This window comes from Capra hircus, chromosome 28, assembly GCF_001704415.2.
Source record: "Capra hircus breed San Clemente chromosome 28, ASM170441v1, whole genome shotgun sequence".
In the NCBI taxonomy this organism is placed as follows: domain Eukaryota; kingdom Metazoa; phylum Chordata; class Mammalia; order Artiodactyla; family Bovidae; genus Capra; species Capra hircus.
In genome coordinates, this window is record NC_030835.1 from 19,224,997 (window position 1) to 19,248,697 (window position 23,701).

At 38.6% G+C, this 23,701-nt stretch overlaps 1 protein-coding gene across 1 annotated transcript in view; it reads left to right on the forward strand.

Moving 5' to 3' along the window:
• Positions 1 to 19,033, forward strand: part of PPA1 (pyrophosphatase (inorganic) 1) — a 34,167-nt gene extending 15,134 nt beyond the window's left edge. Inside the window, exons 3-11 of the mRNA XM_018042574.1 lie at positions 380 to 433; positions 1,244 to 1,363; positions 3,307 to 3,393; positions 4,256 to 4,382; positions 12,320 to 12,447; positions 12,848 to 12,933; positions 16,995 to 17,064; positions 17,920 to 17,962; positions 18,683 to 19,033. Of these exons, the coding sequence (XP_017898063.1) occupies positions 380 to 433; positions 1,244 to 1,363; positions 3,307 to 3,393; positions 4,256 to 4,382; positions 12,320 to 12,447; positions 12,848 to 12,933; positions 16,995 to 17,064; positions 17,920 to 17,962; positions 18,683 to 18,714 (747 nt within the window). The 3' untranslated portion in view covers positions 18,715 to 19,033. The remainder of the gene's footprint in view (positions 1 to 379; positions 434 to 1,243; positions 1,364 to 3,306; positions 3,394 to 4,255; positions 4,383 to 12,319; positions 12,448 to 12,847; positions 12,934 to 16,994; positions 17,065 to 17,919; positions 17,963 to 18,682) is intronic.

Sequence of the window (23,701 nt, forward strand, 5' to 3'; positions counted from 1 at the left end):
AAATAAATAAAATTATTTCTAAAAACATAAAAACAGCAAAATTGGGAGAATAATGTGGGTGATCAAGCTGATTGATTTTGTTTGTTCTGATTTGGGGTTTGTCTTCTAAACCGCCTCTGAGATAGAAGCTTTTGATAGATTACTCAAAAGTATTTTGAGTAATTGCACTGTCGCTGGAGGAAATGCATAGCTGTTGGAGGTGGTTGCTTTGAAGATGGCCCTCCTCAGAGATACAAGTTCTGCTATGTTTAAAACTTTTCTTTATAGGAACATTCTTTGCATTCCATCCTTACCACATTTTATTAAGAAACTTGGTATGTTTATTGAAGTAAGAGGACAAAGGAGCTCCAGTGACCATCTCCCCTTCTCTGTTTTCCAGGAAGTGTTTCACATGGTTGTTGAAGTACCACGCTGGTCGAATGCAAAAATGGAGGTATGTTTCACCTTTGCTAGTCAGATAGAGGATGTCAGGTTTGATCTGGTCACACTGATTTGCTCGGGCTGAACAGCTCAAGTCCAAGGCTGTCGTCTTTCTAGTCCCAGTCGGTTTTCCAGTTGTGTCCCCCCTTGTCTGCCTGTCTTCCTTCTATGCCCCAGCTAAACTCAACCATTTACTCTGTGCAAACACGCTACACTTTTTTCTTTCCCACGCCTGTGCCTCCGGCACTCCCCAAACCGAGAATCACCTTTTTCTCCTTGGTCTTCTCTTTAATTCCTTTGTTGACTCCTCCATGTAGTCAACAGGCTTGCTTCAGTCACCCCAGCCATAAAAATAATTTTATTGGAATTTCTGTCACATTGTATTAATTTATTCTGATGACATCTAATAAATTTGGCTTTTTGTTATGGATATCCATAATATTTGCTATCACTTAAGCTTTTTGACAGTAATAAAACTTCATATGTAATAGACAAATATTTGAATAATTCTAAATGCTTTAAAGGAAATCTGAAGTTAGATATTTTCTCAAATGTTAGGATTTATTCTAGCTAGTTTTAATTTTTGCTTTCTGAAATTAGAACATGTTCTTTTCCCCATCTTGTTCATTCCTGTGTACCTCAAATAAAATTTCCCCTTACAGGCTGATTATGATGAAACTTTTATTTTAAATTATGAAAGTGTTCGGGATAAAGATGTATCGTGTAAATGGAACTAGGGGATGCCTATTTCATAATTCCTTAAATCCCTATTTGAATATATTTCACATACAAATGTACAATGATTTGAAATTTTTTGTTTCAGATTGCTACAAAGGACCCTTTAAACCCAATTAAACAAGATGTGAAGAAAGGAAAACTCCGTTATGTTGCAAATCTGTTCCCTTATAAAGGATATATCTGGAACTACGGTGCCATCCCTCAGGTCTGTGTGCAGTTGTGAGAAATGTACTTTTCAGCTTAGCTTATGAAAATTTAACCTACTACTTAAAAAAAAGACTTAAATACCTACAAAAAGTTGTTCCTATAGTAGGTTATAAAAACATAGGGGGTAACTAACTCATTTTAATACTTCCTTAAATAACTTATTTTCAAGATAAACTAAAAAGGTAATTATTTCACATTTGAAAGTTTGTTCTTCTCTGAAATATCTGTGTTTTTTTAACATGGACTAGTTATAAACTACACAGATTCTTTCATTACAGATTGAGTAGTAGATCTGTTGCAAAACTAGAGCTTAAAAGCACCGATTTTTTTTGTGCCACCTAGAAGAGGGTACAAATCCTAAGTCTGCCACTTTCTAGATTTTCTAACTTGCTTCTGCTTCTTCCTCCCTGAGATGGGAATATTCCCCCCTGAAATATTCCTAGTGCATAGCTCATGTGGCTGTTTGAGGAATCAAGCACTTAGAACCTGGCACATGTAAGTTCTCACAGCTGTTGACTTTTATCTCTATCATCCAGATTGCTCCTTCTTTGTGGTAAAGTAATAATGGAGTTCTGTTTTCCTAAACAGTCACCCCTTTGAGGTGAGGGGATATCTGCATTGTTTACCAATTTATCCCTAGCACAACAGCAGTGTGTCTAGGCTCTTATTTCATATTTGAGTAAAGAATCACTGGAATTCAGTATACATTACTGAATGTACACTAAATTCTGGTTTGATTAAACCAACGCTGTGACACTTAAGATTTCTAAATGTCCAATTTATTTTCTTCCTGCTGATTGTTTTTATTAACCATTAAGTCTACTAAGTGGAACCTACTGTGAAACAACCTATAAGTTACTAAAACATCGGGCAAACCCATCTAGCTTGTGAAGTGCGAGTTGCTCAGTTGTGTCCGACTCTGCGACCCCATGGACTCCACAGTCCATGGAATTCTGCAGGCCAGAATACTGGAGTGGGTAGCCGTTCCCTTCTCCAGAGGATCTTTGAACCGGGGTCTCCCGCATTGCAGGCGGATTCTCCGCCAGCTGAGCCACACGGGAAGGCCATCGAGCCTGTGAGGTAATCACCAAGTCTAAGCTCAGCACCTCACCTGTGCTGCAGTTGATTCACTGCTTAGCCTGGACACGTAGTCCCTCTGGGAAAACATTGCTGAGATACTTCTCTCTTCTGTAGGCTGAATTTGGTTTTGCTGGGTCTGGTCTTCTTTTCTCCATCACTTTTATCTCCCTGCCTTTACTCCAGCTGAGTAAGCAGACAAATCCAAGGAGTATGTTCTGGGTTGGGAGGGAAAAGAACCGCAGCAGCAGCTGCTCTTCAGACGGAATTTCCTGACAAGCACGGCCCGTCCTTTCCCCTGCGCCGTGCTCTGTGAGGACTCTGCCTCACAGTTTAGCAGGAAGGAAACCCGGCCGCTTAAATGTTCAGCAAATCCTGATTAAACTTCTCATTCTTGATCCTGACCAGTGATGACATTTTTGCCATCAGCACATGTCATTTCCATCTTGATATTACGACCTACCTGTCTCTGCTTGGAGACATCTTTTAAAGAAAGTCTGGTTAATAGAGTAAGTACTAAGAGCTCACCAAAGCAGTTTTCTTTGAATCCATTTTTTTAAGTGAACATCTGGGTCTACATTTGTGTTTGCGTATTGTGTTGGTTATTAGATAGTTGGTTTTTTTCTGTTTAAAATAGGATCATTATCCATTTTAAAGCTTAACAGGAGCCCAGCATTTAATTGAGGTTATTGCGGTAGTGAAGATATGAATAGAGGATTCATTTTGATGAGAAATAAATAGCTGAAGATTCCTATTTTGCAGAACAATCACGGGATGTTATCTTTTAGTGCCAACATGGTCCACTTTTGTCATTAACACATATAGGAATAATACACTCTTAAGTTTTATTTTCATTTTTTTTAGACTTGGGAAGACCCAGGACACAATGACAAACACACCGGCTGTTGTGGTGACAATGACCCGATTGATGTGTGTGAAATTGGAAGCAAGGTAATAGAATCGGAAATATTTTTCTTTGAGATGAGAGCAATGAAATCTACAAAGTTCTTACTTTAAAAAACATTGTAAATAAAATATATGAATATCAGTGAAGAAATGATGTCTCTTTGGGTGATAAAAGCGTCCATTCCATTCTAAGCATTTGTACATTATAATTTGTAGTTTAAACCTAGCCTAGGAAAAGATGTATATTATATGCATGTGTGTGGAAGAACTGGACATGTTCTGCATTGCTTTAAAAGGCAGATGAGGAGTCAGTGGATGAAGGGTACCAGGAGGCAACAAGGCAAACCCTGCCTCAGGATTTGGAGTGACTAGTGAATTGGCCCCATGGGGGTTAAATAACCCCACATGTTGGGGGTTTATGGTAGAGATTCCTCTATCAAGTAGAGTTGCTCTAAGGTTCTAACTATGGTTATTTTCCTTTTTTTTTTTAAATGGTTATTTTCTTTATGATTTTTCCCAGCCTCAAGAAAAGAGCAAGCAACTGAAAAGAAAGTTGTCATTCAGTTGCTTAAGTCATAAAGTTCACGCTTATTGTATGACTTTACCTAACTCAGTGACTTCTATAAAATAAAAGGTAAAGAGAGTGTGTTAAAATCGGTGTTTGAAACAAACTCTGGTGCACTTCTTCCAGCACAAGCAATGACAGTTTAAAAAACATGAATCACCCTCAACTCTGATAGGATTAGTGGACATTCACTTGTTTAGCTTTTTAAAAATTGTTTACAGGAACCATCTTAAGTTTGTAGAAATTTGGCGTCTTCCTCATTTCCTATTATCCGCCAAGTAAAACTGTTCTTCCAGAGTTTGATTCTGTAGTTTTGACCTAGCTGTGGTTTTTGACTCTCAGGTGTGTGCACGAGGGGAAATTATCAGAGTGAAAGTTCTGGGCATTCTGGCGATGATTGACGAAGGGGAAACCGACTGGAAAGTCATTGCTATTAATGTGGAAGATCCTGATGCAGCTAATTATAATGGTAAGAAAATATGCAGGGTCTGGACCTTACCCAGTACCAGGCTTAACCTGTAATGACAGTCGTTAAGCCCATGCCTTCAAACTGTTACAGGATGGAGGAGCGAAACATTTGACAGAGCGCTGTGATTTCTGCTGCTGAACCCCTGTGGTTAACTGCATAAGCTTTCTCCTTCATTCCAGGACTAGAGAAATCTGGTAGTTTGTCTTTCCTGTTTTCTTCTTTCCTTTTCCACATGCTACCACTTACTTGCTCTATTTTTTAAAAAATAAAAAAATTGAGATGTACATGCCATGTGTCATAAAATTCACCATTTTAAAGTTTCCAGTTCCATGGGTTTGATACATGCACTAGGCTGTTAACCGCCACCACTATCTGATTCTAGATCATTTTTACCATTCCAGCAGAAAATCCCGCAGGCGTTAACCGTCACTCCCTATCTCCCCTTCCCTCAGGCCCTGGCAACCACCTACCTATTGCCTGTCTCTATGCATCTGCTTGATCTGAACATTTCACATAAATGGGCTCACATGATATCTGACTTCCTTCACTTGGCATGCTGTTTTCAGGGTCCATCTACGTTGTAATGTGTATCAGTACTTTATCCCCCCCCTTTTGTTGGTGGTAAAATTAACATAAAATTCAGTATCTTGACTGTTTTAAAGGGTGGAATTCAGCGGCATTTACTATATTCACAGTGTTGTGCAACCAGGACCACTTATCTCATTTCAGAACATCCTCATCACCCTGAAGGGAAACTCTGTACCTTTAAGTACTTAGTCACCCCTGTTCCCTCCTCCTCCGAGGCCCCGACAATCACTTACCTGTTTATGTCTCTGTGAATTTGCCTATTCTGGATACTTCATATACATGGAATTGTGAAATATATGGCCTTCTGTGTCTGGTTTCTTTTTACTTAGGTTTTCTAGGTTTATCCATGTTGTAGCATGTATTAGTACTTCTTTTTTTAATGGCTGAGTTTAGTCTGTGGTGTGGATATATATCACATTTTGTTGATCCATTCATCTGTTGATGGACATTTGGGTTCTTTTTGGCTATTAGGAATAGCGCTGCTGCTATGAACATTCCTGTATAAGTTTTTGTGTGGACATGTCTTTTTAATCCTCTTGGATGAGCAAGCTCTGGGAGTTGGTGATGGACAGGGAAGTCTGGCGTGCTGCAGTCCATGGGGTCGCAGAGTCAAACACAACTGCGTGACTGAACTGACTAACTGGGTGTATATACCTAAGAGTGGAGTTTCTGAGTGAAATGGTAACTCTTAATGTTTAGCCCCTTGATGGTGATTGAGTTGCTAAGTCGAGTCCAGCTCTTGCAACCCCATGGACTATAGCCCATCAGGCTTCTCTGTCCATGGAAATCTCCTGGCAAGAATTCTGGGGTGGGCTCTCATTTCCTTCTTCTGGATCTTCCTGACCCAGGGATTGAACTGGGCTTTTCCTGCATTGTGGGCGGATTGTTTATCAACTGAGCTACCAGGGAAGTCCCATGTTTAGCCCCTTGAGGAAATGCCAGATTTTCCCCAAAGCGGCTGCACCGTCTTACAGTCCTGAAAGGGTTCCAATTTTTCTACTCCCTTGCCAGCATTAGTTATTTATCTTTTTAAAGTACAGCCATTCTAATGGGGTATATCATCATATTTTTGAGCTATAAGACTACTTCAGATACTAGACCTTTATCAGATATATATGATTTGTCTGTATTTTCTTCCATTTTGTGGATTTGTCCTTTTGTTTTCTTAATGGTGTCCTTTGAAGTACTCATGGTTTTCATTTTGATGTAGTCTATTTTTTCTTCTATTGCTGTGCTTTGGGTATCATATTTAAGAAACCATTGCCTAATCTAAGGTCACAAAGTTGTTTCCTTCTAAGAATTTTATAAATTCAACTCTTACATTATTCCTTTCTGTTGTTATTTTTACCTTTCAGAGTATTATCTCATATATGTTTAAATATGTGCATATTTGCATATATATATATATATATACACAAACTCATTTAAAAAGGACTCAACACCAACCCTTTAATAGTGCAATGGGAAAAAAAGATGGAGACTGACTTTTTCTTTCAGATACTTCTGTATTATTTAAATTTTATACATTGAGAGTGCATTCCTTCATTTAGTCCTGATACTGTTCGTCACTGTGTCCATTTTCACACGTGCTATTTAAACAAAAGTTCAGTTCAGTCACTCAGTCGTGTCTGACTCTTTGTAACCCCATGGACCACAGCATGCCAGGCCCCCCTGTCCATCACCAACTTCTGGAGTTTACTCAAACTCATGCCCATTGAGTCTGTGATGCCATCCAACCATGTCATCCTCTGTCGTCCCCTTCTCCTCCTGCCCTCAATCTTTCCCAGCATCAGGGTCTTTTCAAATGAGTCAGCTCTATGCATCAGATGGCCAAAGTATTGGAGTTTCAGCTTCAGCATCAGTCCTTCTCAAGGATATTCAGGACTGACTTCCTTTAGGATGGACTGGTTGGATCTGCTTGCAGTCCAAGGGACTCTCAAGAGTCTTCTCCAACACCACAGTTCAAAAACATCAATTCTTCAGTGCTCAGCATTCTTTATAGTCCAACTCTCACATTCATACATGACTACTGGAAAAACCATAGCCTTGACTAGATGGACCTTCTTTGGCAAAGTAATGTTTCTGCTTTTTAATATGTTGTCTAGGTTGGCCATAGCTTTTCTTCCAAGGAGTAAGCATCTTTTAATTTCATGGCTGCAATCACCATCTGCAGTAATTTTGGAGCCCCCAAAAATAAAGTCTGCCACTGTATCCACTGTTTCCCCATCTATTTGCCATGAAGTGATGGGACCAGATGCCATGATCTTCGTTTTCTGAATGTTGAGCTTTAAGCCAACTTTTTCACTCTCCTCTTTCACTTTCATCAAGACGCTCTTTAGTTCTTCTTCACTTTCTGCCATAAGGGTGGTGTCATCTGCATATCTGAGGTTATTGATATTTCTCCCAACAATCTTGATTCCAGCTTGTGCTTCCTCCAGCCCAGCGTTTCTCATGATGTACTCTGCATATAAGTTAAATAAGCAGGGTGACAATATACAACCTTGACGTACTCCTTTTCTTATTTGGAACCAGTCTGTTGTTCCATGTCCAGTACTATGTTCCTGTGAACATAGTTCACAGGAGGCAGGTCAGGTTGTCTGGTATTCCCATCTCTTTCAGAGTTGTCCACAGTTTATTGTGATCCACACAATCAAAGGCTTTGGCATAGTCAATAAAGCAGAAATAGATGTTTTCCTGGAACTCTCTTGCTTTTTTGATGATCCAGCAGACGTTGACAAATTGATCTCTGGTTCCTCTGCCTTTTCTAAAACCAGCTTGAACATCTGGAAGTTAGGGTTCACGTATTGTTGAAGCCTAGCTTGCAGAATTTTGAGCATTACTTTACTAGCATGTGAGATGAGGGCAATTATGTGGTAGTTTGAGCATTCTTTGGCATTGCCTTTCTTTGGGATTGGAATGAAAACTGACCTTTTCCAGTCCTGTGGCTACTGCTGAGTTTCCAAATTTGCTGGCATATTGAATGCAGCACTTTCACAGCATCATCTTTTAGGATTTGAAATAGCTCAACTGGAATTCATCACCTCCCCTAGCTTTGTACTTGACTTCACATTCCAAGATATCTGGCTCTAGGTGAGTGATCACACCATCATGATTATCTGGGTCATGAAGATCTTTTTTGTACAGTTCTTATGTGTATTGTAGCCACCTCTTCTTAATATCTTCTGCTTCTGTTAGGTCCATACCATTTCTGTCCTTTATCGAGCCCATCTTTGCATGAAATGTTCTCTTGGTATCTCAGATTTTCTTGAAGGGATCTCTAGTCTTTCCCATTCTATTGTTTTCCTCTATTTCTTTGCACTGATCACTGAGGAAGGCTTTCTTGTCTCTCCTTGCTATTCTTTGGAACTGTGCGTTCACATGCTTATATCTTTCCTTTTCTCCTTTACTTTTTGTTTCTCTTCTTTTCACAGCTATTTGTAAGGCCTTCTCAGTCAGCCATTTTGCTTTTTTGCATGTCTTTTTCTTGGGGATGGTCTTGATCCCTGTCTCCTGTACAATGTCACTAACCTCCATCCATAGTTCATCAGGCATTCTATCAGATCTAGTCCCTTAAATCTATTTTTCACTGCCACTCTATAATTGTTAGGGATTTGATTTAGTTCATACCTGAATGGTCTAGTGGTTTTCTGCACTTTCTTCAATTTCAGTCTGAGTTCAGCAATAAGGAGTTCATGATCTGAGCCACAGTCAGCTCCCAGTCTTGTTTTTGCTGACTATATAGAGTTTCTCCATCTTTGGCTGCAAAGAATATAATCAATCTGATTTCGGTGTTGACCATCTGATGATGTCCATGTGTAGAGTCTTCTCTTGTGTTGTTGGAAGAGGGTGTTTGCTATGACCAGTGTGTTCTCTTGGCAAAACTCTATCAGTCTTTGCCCTGCTTCATTCTGTACCCCAAGGCGAAATTTGCCTGCTATCCCAGGTATTTCTTGACTTCCTACTTTTGCATTCCAGTCCCCTATAATGAAAAGGGCATCTCTTTTTGGGTGTTAGTTCTAAAAGGTCTTGTAGGTCTTCATAAAACCGTTCAACTTCAGCTTCTTCAGCATTACTGGTTGAGGCATAGATTTGGATTACTGTGATATTGAATGGTTTGCCTTGTAAACGAACAGAGATCATTCTGCTGTTTTTGAGATTGCATCCAAGTACTGCATTTTTGACTCTCTTGTTGACTATGATGGCTACTCCATTTCTTCTAAGGGATTCCTGCCCACAGTAGTAGGTATAATGGTCATCTAAGTTAAATTCACCCATTCCAGTCCATTTTAGTTCGCTGATTCCTAGAATGTCGACATTCACTCTTGCCATCTCCTGTTTGACCACTTCCAATATGCCTTGATTCATGGACCTGACATTCCCGGTTCCTATGCAATATTGCTCTTTACAGCATCGGACCTTGCTTCCATCACCAGTCATATCCACAGCTGGGTGTTGTTTTTGCTTTGGCTCCGTCTCTTCATTCTTTCTGGAGTTATTTCTCCATTGATCTCCAGTAGCATATTATTGGGCACCTACTGACCTGGGGAGTTCATCTTTCAGTGTCCTATCTTTTTGCCCTTTCATACTGTTCATGGGGTCCTCAAGGGAAGAATACTGAAGTGGTTTGCAGTTCCCTTCTCCAGTGGACCACATTTTGTCAGACCTCTCCACCATGACCCGCCTGTCTTGGGTGGCCCTACACAGCATGGCGCATAGTTTCATTGAGTTAGACAAGGTGTCTTGCTGGTGCTTCTCCTTTGCCCTTGGACGTGGGGTATCTCCTCACAACCGCTTCAGTGCTACCGTCTTACTGGGGTTTCTCTGCCCTTGGACGTGGGGTGTCCCCACATGGAGATGTGTACACAAGGGTACACATGCTAAAATAGTGTGCTTTGGCCACAGTTAATGAAGCCACAGCATCTTTACATCAGCAGCATTTTCTGGGTGTCATTTCCCTTGCAGTCAATATTGTTAGAACCCTGAAAGTTTCTCTGGGTGGCTGGGCCTGTGGTGCAAGCAGTATACAGCTTTCCTTAAATGTCAGTGTAAGGCAGTGTCCGTCATCTGTTATAACTGGAAGAGAATTAAGCAGAGGGAGCACTTGACAAGTCACAACTTTGGGAGGAATATACACAGAGCCATGGGGGTGGATGGCCTACCCACTAAAGTGACCAGGTTGGCCATGTTGATCCTCTTTGACATTGTGGGGCCCACGACAGCCAGCCACCCGCCTGCTGCAGTTGTGGGCGTCAGGAAAGTGAGCATTTCTTGCTGCTCATGGTTGAGGGCTGATTAGAGGCTGAACCCAAGGAACAGCACAGAATTGATCTATAAAGCACAATTGGAGGAACAAAACTTGAAGTTTTTCCTACTTTTTTTTTTTTCCTGGGTCTGGTGTCCAGGGTTCCCTAGTCTGGGTCCAGCATACCTTTCAATATCTAGTTCAAAAAAAGTCAAACAGTTCATCAGTTCTTACATTTTTTCCTTACCATGATAGAATACAGAAATATATTAGATCTTTGTCTCTAGTTTTTGGCAAAGAACTAAATCCCTTGGAATTTCCTGAGTGATGAATGTGTCTTTTATTCACAGTGAGCCTCTTTCATTACACCTGAGTTTGTGCTAATAAGGTGACTTAAGGTGGGGCCCTAGCTAGCCTCAGACAGGCTCAGTCAACAGAAACACTGAATGATTAGAGGGTGGGAACTTTTAGCCCCAACCACTGACCCCTGGGACTGGGAGGGGAGGCTCCATGAAAAGTCTGGAATCATGAGATGTGGAGCACTTCTGGGATGGTGAGTACACTGCAATGCTGGGAGGGTGGCATGCCTCCCTCTGCCCCCCAGAGGACATGGGAACTACACCCTCCATCCCCCCATACTGGGTCCTAAGCATCTCTTTTGTTGGACTGTTCCTGAGTTGTATCCTTTATACTAAACCAGTAAACAGAAGCTCAGTGTTTCCTTGAGTTTTATGAGTCTTTCTGGCAAATTTTCAAACCCAAGGAGAGAGCTGTAGGAAACTGATTTATAGCAAGTGGTCATGGCTTGGAATTTGCCACCAACGTCTGAAGTGGGATCACTGTTGTGGAACTGAACCCTCTAACTGTGGGACCTGACTCCATTAGTCAGTGTCATTATTGAACTGAATTGTCAGGCTGGCATTTGGTGCCTAAAGAATAGAATTGGTTGGGAAATTTGTTAGAAGACAACATTCACTTGCATTTTGGATTTCTGGATTTTCAAACTATTTCTGTATCAGATGATACCTCTTACGTGAATTATAAGTTCCTTGAAATTTATCAGTGTTTAAACATTTCCCAGTTCACTTTGTAAACTTTCCCTACGTTAAGTGGTACTCTGATAATAAAATACATGATTTTCTTTAGCTATGCACCTTACAAATTGGGCTAAGCCAAGTTTATATTATAGAAATATAAATAACCTGTTGTTGAACATATTCCTGCTTCCAGTTACAATTTTCCTGATGGATTTTTTTGTACTTGTATCTTCTATTTGTTTGCATGGAAAAGCAGTTTGGTCATTTAAACTTGAGTTTGATGGCATTAAGGCTCGACATTGATAATGACTGTACAGAAACTTAAAAACATTTTTTTTTTTTTACAGAGGACACTTTTCTTTTGGCCAGAAATATAGTATTGTGATATTGAATGCCTATACTGTAGAGTGAGGAAAGCTTATTCACATGTAATAAGTAACCTATCAGTGAACATATGTAATGCATTTTTTCTTGTCTTTTAGTACATCATTGGAGCGTGATCCTCAAGTACAACCTCAACCTGTCTTTCAGTATCTTTTATCCTTCTCTTTGGAGAAGGGCATGGCAACCCACTCCAGTATTCTTGCCTGGAGAATCCCGTGGACACAGGAGCCTGGAGGGCTACAGTCCATGGGGTCGCAAAGAGTTGGATACGACTGAGCAACTGAAACACACATCCTTCTCTTGGGGCTTCCCAGGTGTCTCAGTGGTAAAGAATCTTCCTGCATTGCAGGAGACACAGGTTTGAGCCCTGGGAAGTTACACACGCTTGCCAAACTACGCTCTCGTGCAGCCCCCAGTCATTTCTCCCTCCTCTTATTTAATAGGAATTATTGTGGTACTGATTGTTCTCTTAGTACTTAATGTCAGAGCTATTCTAGGACACTAGATGATTTTCTTTTAATGTGTATATATGTTCTCTTCTCGAAAAGATATTAGTTCTAACATTATTTGAACTTTTTTGACAATCCATCCTATAGCTCTTGAAAGTACTTGGTATTTTTATTGAATGCATAAATAATTACATATACATCTTGCAGTCTGAGAAGAGAATCTTATTCTCTTCTTAGATATTAATGATGTCAAGCGGCTGAAACCTGGCTACCTGGAAGCTACTGTGGATTGGTTTAGGAGGTACAAGGTTCCAGATGGAAAACCTGAGAATGAGTTTGCTTTCAATGCAGAATTTAAAGATAAGGTAAGGTGTCACTCAGAACTGTAGCTGTAGGCCTATCTGTGTTGAGACAGAATTTAACCATATTGTTACCATCTAAAGACTGTGTGACCGTAAAATAGATGTTTAAAGACACAAGACAGGCTTTATGTTGATTTGTTCATTTAAATGGTTTTCTTTCATTTTTGATACAAGGAAATGATTCAGAAGAGACGAAGCTATCATGCTTTGGTAAAATGTTGATGATAAGGAAAGAACAGGGCTGTCCCCTGGTGGCCCAGGGGTTAAGACTGTGTTCACTGCCAGTACCATGGGTTCCAGCCCTGGCTGGGGAACTAATCCCACATGCCATGACCCGAGCCCAAAATTAGGAAAGGAAAGAACTTGTTTCTGTTATTCTAACGAATATCTCTTTAAATTATAGAACTTTGCCGTTGACATTATTGAAAGCACTCATGACTATTGGAGAGCTTTAGTGACTAAGAAAACTGATGGAAAAGGAATCAGCTGGTAAGCATTAACTCTTTTCTCCATGTTTAACACACAAAGCAGACTAGCTTACTCCAGATACGTTAATAACCTCAACATTTTGTACCGTTACATTCACTTAGGAAAGAGATAACTGGTTTTATCAGTACTTAAGTCAATAGGAAGTGCAGACTGAAGGAAAAACCACACAACGTAAAGGTTGTGAGTTACAATTTATTTGAGGACTGTAGCCCAGGAGACAACTTCTCAGATAGCCCTAAAGAACTACTGCAGAGATGTAAGGGAGGAGCCAAAAGAGATATAAATTTTTTTATTTTATTTTTTGCTGGGAAAACATGTAGTCAAGCATAAAAAGATGACTGCTAATCATAAAGAAGAGACATCTCAAGTTAATGATTTCAGTGCTTTTCTATGTATGAGAAGAGGCAAAAATCTGGGGTCATTTGAAATTTTTTCTTAGAAATTCATGTTAACTATCTAGGGGCCAGTATACCCAAATCTTTCCTGTTCTTCTCCATCCTGAATTCCCCTCAGGGCACACTGTCAGCAGGCGACTGTAGTGGGTCATGGCTTGATCCTTGTAGAACCGGAATATAGCAGGCAACATTTTTTTCTTTGCAGAAAGTGAAAACAAAAATGCCACAAAGATACTATGAATAAGTAAAAACTAAAATTATAAAGGGGAGAATGAGATCAGAGCTTTGTAAGGGTAACTGGGGAAAACTGCCTAGCATCAGGGTGCTCAGAATGGGTTGAGTACTAGGGTTGGTATTCTCTGATGTAAATATATAGGATCATCACAACTAAACCAGGATCTACCATGCACATTGAATTAACTACTCCTACTACTTCTACTACTACTAATAATAACGGATACTGATTGAGCTGTTAATATTTGCCAAGGATGCAACAGAAATACAGGGAGATTAAACTTAACCAAGGTCATACCGCAGTAAGTGTTTTGGCGTGAGGGCTCGCATCCAAGTCTGTGTGGCCCCAGCTTATTTTTAGTATAATATACTCCCTCTTTAAAGATTATAAGAGAATGGCCACCATTACCACTTAACTAGTGTTGTTCTGAAAATAGTAGCTGATGAAGTAAATAGGAGAAAGAAATAAGATGCAGGAATACTGGAAAAGGGGGAAGCAAATTGTTGCAGATGATATGACTGTGTACACAGAAAACCCTAGAAAAAAGAACATAAGGTGGAGGATTACAAAATGAGTATATATGCACATTGCTAGCTTTGTATATGAACAGAACAGAAACTATAATGGAGGAAAAGATCCCATGTAGAATAGAATTTAAGAAAAAAAAGTATAAATAAGAAATCTGAATGACCCAGAAGAAGAAGAAAACTTTAAAACTCTATAGAGAAAAATAAAAGATGTTAATATAAAGGTATCATATATTCATGAATAACATTCAGTTTCATCTAGGAAAAAAAACCTGCATGTCAGAATAGTGATAGAAATCCTGAAAAAAACAGGGGTATTGGTGGTGAGGTTTGCACCAACTGCCTATTTAAGAGGAAAAACGAGGCTAGATCTCTGTCTTGCCCTTTACATTCCTTTCTTCCTCCAGATATGCACACTGGCAACCACCCTCGTGCTGTGGCTGCTTCTCATTTCTGAAAGGTGCCGTAACCAGGCAGGTCCTCCTGCACAAGGAGCCCAGCACCAACCAGTGTTCCTAACCCCAGCTGCTCTATACCCACCTGTTAACTGGCACTGGCTGCCAGCATGAGTTTGCAACTCTTGTCTTATGTCAGTGTTTTAATTCCAGACAGATAAATTGTAATGTGAGAAAATTCTAGAAAAAGACTAGGTGCATTTAATTCATTAGCGTGTAGTAGGGAAGACCTGTCTAAACAGAAGACAAACTCAAAATCCAGAAAAGAAAGGTTTACTTATGATTTTTTAATGTATCAGGAGGCAGTTCTTCCCAGTTTTTCCTTAACACCTGACAAAGGACTAAAGTTCTTAATTTATAAATAACTAACCCAAATTGATGAAAGAAAGAATACTAATAGAGGGAGAGAAAAAGTAAGTTTACATAAAAGAAGATGTGCAGCCTCACTTTATAATTTTAAATGCAGCTCAGAAAGATAGTGTTATCCTTCAATAAATTTGCACAATTAAAAAAATTAAATGATAGCCTGGAGTGGCAACATTTATATGTAGTTGTGAGAGTTTGAATGGGTACAGCCTTTGTGAGGGCAGTTTGACAGTAGTCAGTACCTAGGTTTTTTTGTGTCTTTTTTTTTAATTGGAGGATAATTGCTTTACAATGTTGTGTTGGTTTCTGGTGTATAACGTAAATCAGCCATTAATCTCAAAATTTTAAATTCTTATATTTCTTTGTAGCACTACTACTAGGAATGTATCCTATATAGTCCTGAAAGATGTATGTACAAGGATATTCACTGCAGTGTCGTTTATAATATCAAAAAAGTTAGAAACAACCAAATTGTAATGATTAAGCAATTCATGGAACAGTATATGGCACATTGTTCTCTATATGTTGATGTGGAATGATGTCCAAAATATATTAAATGAGAAAAGCAAAGTCCATAGCAGTATATTTATCATAGTGTGATGCCATTTATGCAAGGTAAGATATACCTACACACCCCAGCATCTGTTTATATTATAAATTTCTTTTCTGGAGGGAGAAAAGAGCTATAGGAAATTCTCAGGAATGTTCTGTAAGTTGGGATAATGTCTTGTAAAATAAAAACATCTGTCTCTCCACAAGCATAAGAAAAACTGAGCACACACACACCTTTGTATGAAAATGTACAATCATGAGACTTTGCTTTTAATAACTCCTCTATTTTGTGGTATCCTATTATTTCTATGGAAATGTTAAGTAACAGGTGGCTGAATATTTTTTCTTTTTCATAGAATATTTTTGATTATAACCACATAATAGTATACAGTAATTCAATATGAAGGAAATTTTGAATCATAGTTAACCAAAAAAAGTTTAAAAAAAAAATCACTTTAATCTCAGTTTTTACATAGATACTTTTAGTAACATGTAAAGTTTTCTCTTTTTACAGTCCTTTTTAAGTATATTTTCAAAAATAATCATATTGTATGTATAATATATGGGGTTCCCAGGTGGTAAAGAATCCATCCACCTGCTAATGCAGGAGACACAGGAGATGTAGGTTCGATCCCTGGGTTGGGAAGAGTCCCTGGAGTAGGAAATGGCAGCCCACTCCAGTATTCTTGCTGGGATAACCCCATGGACAGAGGAGCTTGGTGGGCTATAGTCCATGGGGTCCTAAAGAGTAAGACACGATTGAGCGAAAGCATATGCACGTACATAATTTGTTTTGTGGTTTAGAAAAGCTAACACTACAAGCATTTGTTATGTCATTAAATAGATAATATTTTATAATATAAATATTCCATCTGTATATGTTCTGTCTGTTGGATAAATCAGTTTTAATCATCTCTGTTGTTGGACATTTTGGTTACTTCCAGCTTTTCAGTCTTATCAATAGTGAAAATCATGCATGTTAAACATCTTTGTACATAATTATTTAAATCTCTGAGTTTGGCGAGGTGGAATTTGTCTGTCAAAGTGTATGTGCTTTTCAAAAGGTTTTGGACACTTTTTTTTTTTTTTTTTTGGTGTGTGTGAAAAAAATTTTTTAATTTTGTTGTGGACATATTTTACCAGATTATTTTTCAGGAATATTGAACCAGGTGTTGCTCCTGCCAGGTGTCAGCACCGAGAGAAACCAGATTTTTTTTTTTTTTTTTTTATCTAATTAGGAAAGATAGGCCTCTCATTTTAATTTGCATTTCTTAGCTCTTTCAAAGAATTGCAAAGCACTCAATCACAGATTTTAAAATCTGTACTTGTTAAAGTATTTGAGTAAAATTTGCCTTAAGAATAGCTGTATCTTGCCAAAAAAAATAATCAAAATGTTTAATATAGGTGATAAATCTTTCAACAACGCCAAACTTGAATCTCACTTGACCTACCAGCTCCAGCTTGTTATTTTCAACACGAGTTTTAATGAGAGAAGTTTTTGTTAGTGTGACACTTTCCCTTTGTGTAACAGCATGAACACCACGGTGTCTGAGAGCCCCTTCCAGTGTGACCCTGATGCTGCCAAAGCCATTGTGGATGCTGTAAGTAAAGGTTTCCTGGAGAAAAAAACAAACTCGGCGGCCAAAAAATACGGTGTTGAATGGGGAGGGAAAGTATTAATTATTGATTATTAGTTATTAATATTCAATGAATATTAATAACCCAAGTGCCTGGGTACTTATCATAAGCCATTTTTCATAAGAGTACCAATGGGAACTTACATGGCTTGGTCATAGCAAGGATGGAGAAAGTCATCAAATTTCAGGTACCATTGCAAGAGTGGTTTGTAGACCTAGAGAGACTTTCAGGTGAGGTAATAAATCATCCATCAAAGAAATAATCTGATTTTGATTAACCTAAAGATTGAAGCTTGTCTAAAATTATTCTCATAATATTAGATGAGAAAAACGAAAATGAGGTCTGACTTTACTGACTTGTATAGTACAAGGGAAAAAGACAATTTAATGATGAAGCCAGTACGTTTAGATTTATTTTTATTTGTATATAAATTTTGACAAAGTTGAGATAAAAGGGAAAAGCCATTGGGTAACAGCCATTACTTTTCAATAAGAACATTCTGCCTACATTTTATATATATGTATGTATATATAAAGTCTATATATACATATGTTGGTTTTTCAATTGTTTCAAAAAAAAAAAATTTTTATTAATTAGTCTCCTGTGTTGTCATTAAAAGCCAAGAGGTTTTGAGTTTGTTAGCATTTCTTAGTAGAGCAAGCTTTGCATTGTTCCCATCTGGTGTAAATTATTTTTAGAACTTAAAATTTGAGATAGTTGTCTGCTGTTCACATTCCTTTTAATCTTTCTGTCAATATACTTTTTTAGCTTATTCTTTTCCTGGAATTAGACTAATACATTTTAATACTGTGTTTTAGTTACCACCACCATGTGAATCTGCCTGCACAATACCAACAGATGGTAAGATCTATATTCTAGTCAAATTACATTAAACATTCTCCATATGTGTGGGGAAATGACATGTATATCTGTAGATACATGTTACGTACCACATACATACAGAGAAAGAGGAGAATGGGGAGAAGCACTCTTAGGGTTTCGAGGCATCCGTGGGAAAAAGAGGGCTGTATGTACCCCCTTTAGTGCCAGCCCGTGACAGCAGCTTCCAAGTCACAACCCACTGTTCTCTGAGTTCCTGGTAGGTGCCTCGTGGAGGCTGGAGCAGGCTGGGCTCTGCCTCCCCGTCTGGCCACAGGCTGATTCACCCAGAAAACAGTTCTTTCCATCTTTAGACATTAGAATTCTCTGTAAGACTCTACTGGTGAGAATTGCTGATCTGTAGGACCAGCCATCAAGAGTAAGGATGTTTAGTTGCCCAGTCGTGTCTGACTCTGCGACCCCATGGACTGTAGCCCACCAGGCTCCTCTGTCCTTGCGATTTCCCAAGCAAGAATACTGGAGTGGGTTGCCATTTCCTTCTCCACAAGAGTAGGGAAGCCCAAAACAAAACACTGATAAGTTACCTGTTTTGGTAATTTAGTGAAGCTATGCATGTATGTAGATTTAATGTAATCCATAGCAGTATTTATTAAAGCAAGTATATTATTCACTGTTATATGTTGGGTGTAATTTTGATTCTTAACAGGGATTCTAATTGGTTTCTCTTTTTCCTGACTACAGTGGATAAGTGGTTCCATCACCAGAAAAACTAAGGAAATTTCTCTGGAATACAAGCTGATATTGCTGCATCCTACCTGTCGGAAAGTGTTAGATGTGAACGTAGTAGCTTTTCCAAGCTTTAAACTTATAGAACTAATCAGTCAGATTCTGCTGTCACCAGTCTAATATATTCATACATGATCCATCTAAGAGCATTTATCATGTCAACTAAGGTAACTTTTAGTTCCTGCTTAAATATGAAGGCGGTTGTAGTTTGGAAGTCATCTGTGACTGAGTATGCAAGATAAGTACATATTGGATGTATATGTTTGCCATGGGTTAGGAAATAAAAATTATTTTGTTTCAACTTGGTTTATGATATTTTTATTTTAATCTGAAGCCTAACACTACCAAGCAGGCTTGGGTGCTGTTTGGTATTTGCTTTCTATGACTAATCTTACGATTCAGTTTTACTAGCCTAAAAACTGACTTTTTTAGGCACCTGAAAATGAAATCCCTGCTATTTACAGTAGTTCTTGATACTCTGCTCTTACCTAATTCCTGTCGTCTCATTGTGAGTCGTCAGTCAGAATAGTTCTGTGGTTAAATTTGTGGACTGCGTTAAATTCGAGCTCTGCAGACCTGAGTTTTTAATCCTATATGATATACTTACTTAGCTCTGTAATCTCAGGTCAGGTACCAAAAACCCAACTCCAGCTCCCTCGTTTGTAAAAGAGATGCAGTTTGTATAAAGGCATTATTAAGCATTCAGATTGTTTTAATTGAAATCTTTTTTGAGATCATTAGAAATTCACATGCAGTTGTTAAGAAATAATACAAAGAGACTTTCTCTATTCTTTTCCCCCCAAAGGCAAGAGTTTGTAAAACTACAGAACAATAATACAACCAGGATATGGCCCTGATAGTCTACCCATCTTCCTCAGATTTCCCAGTTTTACTTGTTCTCATCTGTATGGTGTATTTTTCTGCATAATAACCTGTGTAGGCTCCTGTGTCCTACAAGATACTTAACACTTAATATCACAAAGACCCCTGGTTTTATCTTTTTATCACCACACCCACCTCTCATTACGTGTATCTATAGTTCATGCTTTTTATTCATTCCTGTCTATTGCTGAGTAGTATGTATGCCAGAGGCTGTTCACCTTGGAGACCTGCAGATACGGGAGTGGCCTAGCATGAGATTTACACCCTCTCCCCCGGATGTATGTATAAACTGTTTCACCTGTGAAGGACATCTAAGCTCATTCCAGTTTCTATTAAAAATAAAGCTGCAAGGACTCAGCTGGTAGTCCACACTAAGTCTTAAGACTCCACACTCCCAGTGCAGGGGACCCAGGTTTGTTCACTGGTTAGGGAACTAGATCCCACATGCTGAAGCTCAGGAGTTCGCATGCCACAGTCAAGATCCCACATGCCACAACTAAGACCCCAGTACAGCCAAATAAATAAATGTAAAAAATAAAGGTGCTGTAAATATTCACGTACATATTTTTGTGTCAGTATAACTTTTCACTGGAATTGCTAAGTCATCTCATAGATGCAGAGATTTTGTTTTATAAAATGCTGCCAAACTGTTTTCTTGAGTGGCTGTACTATTCTACACTTCCTATAGCAATGTATGAGTGATTCAGTTTCTCTGCGTCCTTGCCAGAGTTTGGTTTATCACTATTTTTTATTTCAGCCGTTCTGTTAGGTGTGTAGTGATATCTTGTTGCACCTTTCATTTGCATTTCTCTAACTGCTAGTTGTGTAAAACATCTTTTCCTGTGTCTGTTTGCCATCTTCTTTGGTTAAATATTTGTTCCTACCTTTGATGCATTTTCTGATTAGATTTTTTTTTTTCATCGTTAACTGTTGAAAGTCCTTTGTCAGATATGTAGTTGCAAACATTTTCTGCCGTTCTGTGACTTTTCATTCTCTTTACATGGGCTTTTACAGAACAGATTTTTAAATTTGATAAAGTCTACGGTATCAAATTTTCTTTTTATGAATTATGCTCTTCGTATCAAGTTTAAGAATTCTTTACCTGGATCCCAAAGAGTGTCTCCAAACGTTTTATAGCTTTACATTTTAGTCTGTGATCCCTTTTGAGTTTATTTTTGTATAAGGGATGAGGTTTAGGGCAAGGCTTTTTAATTCTTGCTACAGATGTCCAACTGCTCCGGCACCATTTGTTGAAATGTTATTCTTCCCTCAGTGTACTGGTTTTGTGCTTCTGTCAAATATCAGTTGAGTGTATTTGTGTTGGGTCGATTTCTGGGTGCTCTGTCTGTCCCGCTGATCTGAGTCTAACCTGTCAGAACCATACTCCCTTGGTTACTCTAGCTATATGGTAAGTCTTACTACCAAATAGAGTACTTTCTTCCACTTTATTCTTTAGTCCAGGGTGTGTGCCTTTTCAAATAAATTTTAAAATACATCTGGACTATGTCTATTGTCTATTCCTAGGGGAAAAACCTTACTGGGATTTTGATAGGCATTGCATTAAACCCGCAGATCAGTTTTAGCCATGTGTTCAGACTCCTAATGTGTTCAGACTCCTAATGTGTTCATGTCAGTGACTTCTAGTTTGCTTCCATTATGCTCAGAAAACACAGTTCATATCATTTCAGTTCTCTTTAATTTGCTGAGGTGGTTTTATGGCCCGGGAGGTGGTCTGTCTTGGGGAATGTTCCAGAGTTGCTTAAAAAAATTTTTTTAATTTGGTGTTGAGTGGAATATTCTGTTTAACTGAATCCTGTTGATTGGTGGTATTTTTCAGATCTTCTGTATCCTTGCTGGTTCTCTTCTAGTTTTATCAGTTGTTGACAGAGAGGTACTGAAGTCAATTACAACTATGGATTTGTCTGTTTTACCTTTCAGCTCCATCAGCTTTTTTATGTATTTTGAGGCTCTGTTGTTTGGCGTGTACACATTTAGGGTCTTTGTCTTGCTGGTGGATCAATCCTTCTGTCATTGTGTAATGTTCCTCTTTGTCTGTAGTAATTTTCTTTGCTCCATAATCTACTTTATCAGACCCTGATATAGTCACTCCTTGTTTTTGACTGTTTGCATGTTATATCTTTTTCTATTCTTTTACTTTCAACCTATATATGTTCAATTTGAAGTGAGTTTCTTATAAGTAACATAGTTGAGTTGCATTTTTATCCAGTCTTTGTCTTTTAATTGATATAGTTAGACCATTTAGATTTAAGCTAATTACTGCTATGTTAATGCTTTATTCTGTTTGGGATTTAGTCTGGAAGTTTGTGTCTTTTATCAAGTTTGGGGATTTTCCAACTGGACTTCTTCAAATACTCTTTCAGCCCAAGCCACACTCTTTGACACTCTGATAATATGAACATTGGATCCTTTATTATTGTCCCACAGGCATGTAGGCTCTTGTTTTTCTCCCAGTCTATTTTTCTTTCTTTTAGGTCGGTCCTATTATTCCATCCTCAAGTTCACTGAATCTATCTTTTGTCTTGTCCAATCTTAATAGTGAACCTAGCCAGCAGGTTTTTCTTTTGTTATAGTATTTTTCAGTTCTGTGATGCCCATTTGGTTCTTTTTTGTAACTTCTATTTCATTGCAGGGAGTTTTTATTTTTTAACTTATTTCAAGAGAATTTCTAATTGGCAATCTTTGGCTTTGCCTTTCTTTGGAATTGGAATGAAAACTGCCCTTTTCCAGTCCTGTGGCCGCTGCTGAGTTTTCCAAATTTGCTGGCATATTGAATGCAGCACTTTCACAGCATCATCTTTCAGGATTTGAAATAGGTCCCCTGGAATTCCATCACCTCCACTAGCTTTGTTCGTAGTGATGCTTTCTAAGGCCCACTTGACTTCACATTCCAGGATGTTTGGCTCTAGGTGAGTGAATCACACATCACCAAGTGATTATCTTGGTCGTGAAGATCTTTTTTGTACAGTTCTTCTGTGTATTCTTGTCACCTCTTCTTAATATCTTCTGCTTCTGTTAGGTCCATACCATTTCTGTCCTTTATCAAGCCCATCTTTGCATGAAATGTTCCCTTGTCTAATGTTCCCTTCTCTAATTTTCTTGAAGAGATCTCTAGTACTTCCCATTCTGTTGTTTTCCTCTATTTTTTTGTATTGATTGCTGAGGAAGGCTTTCTTATCTCTTCTTGCTATTCTTTGGAACTCTGCATTCAGATGCTTTTATCTTTCCTTTTCTCCTTTGCTTTTCGCTTCTCTTCTTTTCACAGCTATTTGTAAGGCCTCCTCAGACAACCATTTTGCTTTTTTGCATTTCTTTTCCATGGGGATGGTCACAAACCTCCATCCATAGTTCATCAGGCACTCTATCTATCAGATCTAGTCCCTTAAATCTATTTCTCACTTCCACTGTATAATCATAGGAATTTGATTTAGGTCATACCTGAATGGTCTAGTGGTTTTCTCTACTTTCTTCAATTTCAGTCTGAATTTGGCAATAAGGAGTTCATGATCTGAGCCACAGTCAGCTCCTGGTCTTGTTTTTGTTGACTGTATAGAGCTTCTCCATCTTTGGCTGCAAAGAATATAATCAATCTGATTTCGGTGTTAACCATCTGGTGATGTCCATGTGTAGAGTCTTCTCTTGTGTTGTTGGAAGAGGGTGTTTGCTATGACCAGTGCATTTTCTTGGCAAAACTCTATTAGCCTTTGCCCTGCTTCATTCCATATTCCAAGGCCAAATTTGCCTGTTACTCCAGGTGTTTCTTGATCTCCTACTTTTGCATTCCAGTCCCCTATAATGAAAAGGACATCTTTTTTTGGATGTTAGCTCTAAAAGGTCTTGTAGGTCTTTATAGAACTGTTCAACTTCCGCTTCTTCAGCGTTACTGGTTGGGGCATAGACTTGGATTACTGTGATATTGAATGGTTTGCCTTGGAAATGAACAGAGATCATTCTGTCATTTTTGAGATTTCATCCAAGTACTGCATGTCGGACTCTTTGGTTGACCATGATGGCTACTCCATTTCTTCTAAGGGATTCCTGCCCGCAGTAGTAGGTATAATGGTCATCTGAGTT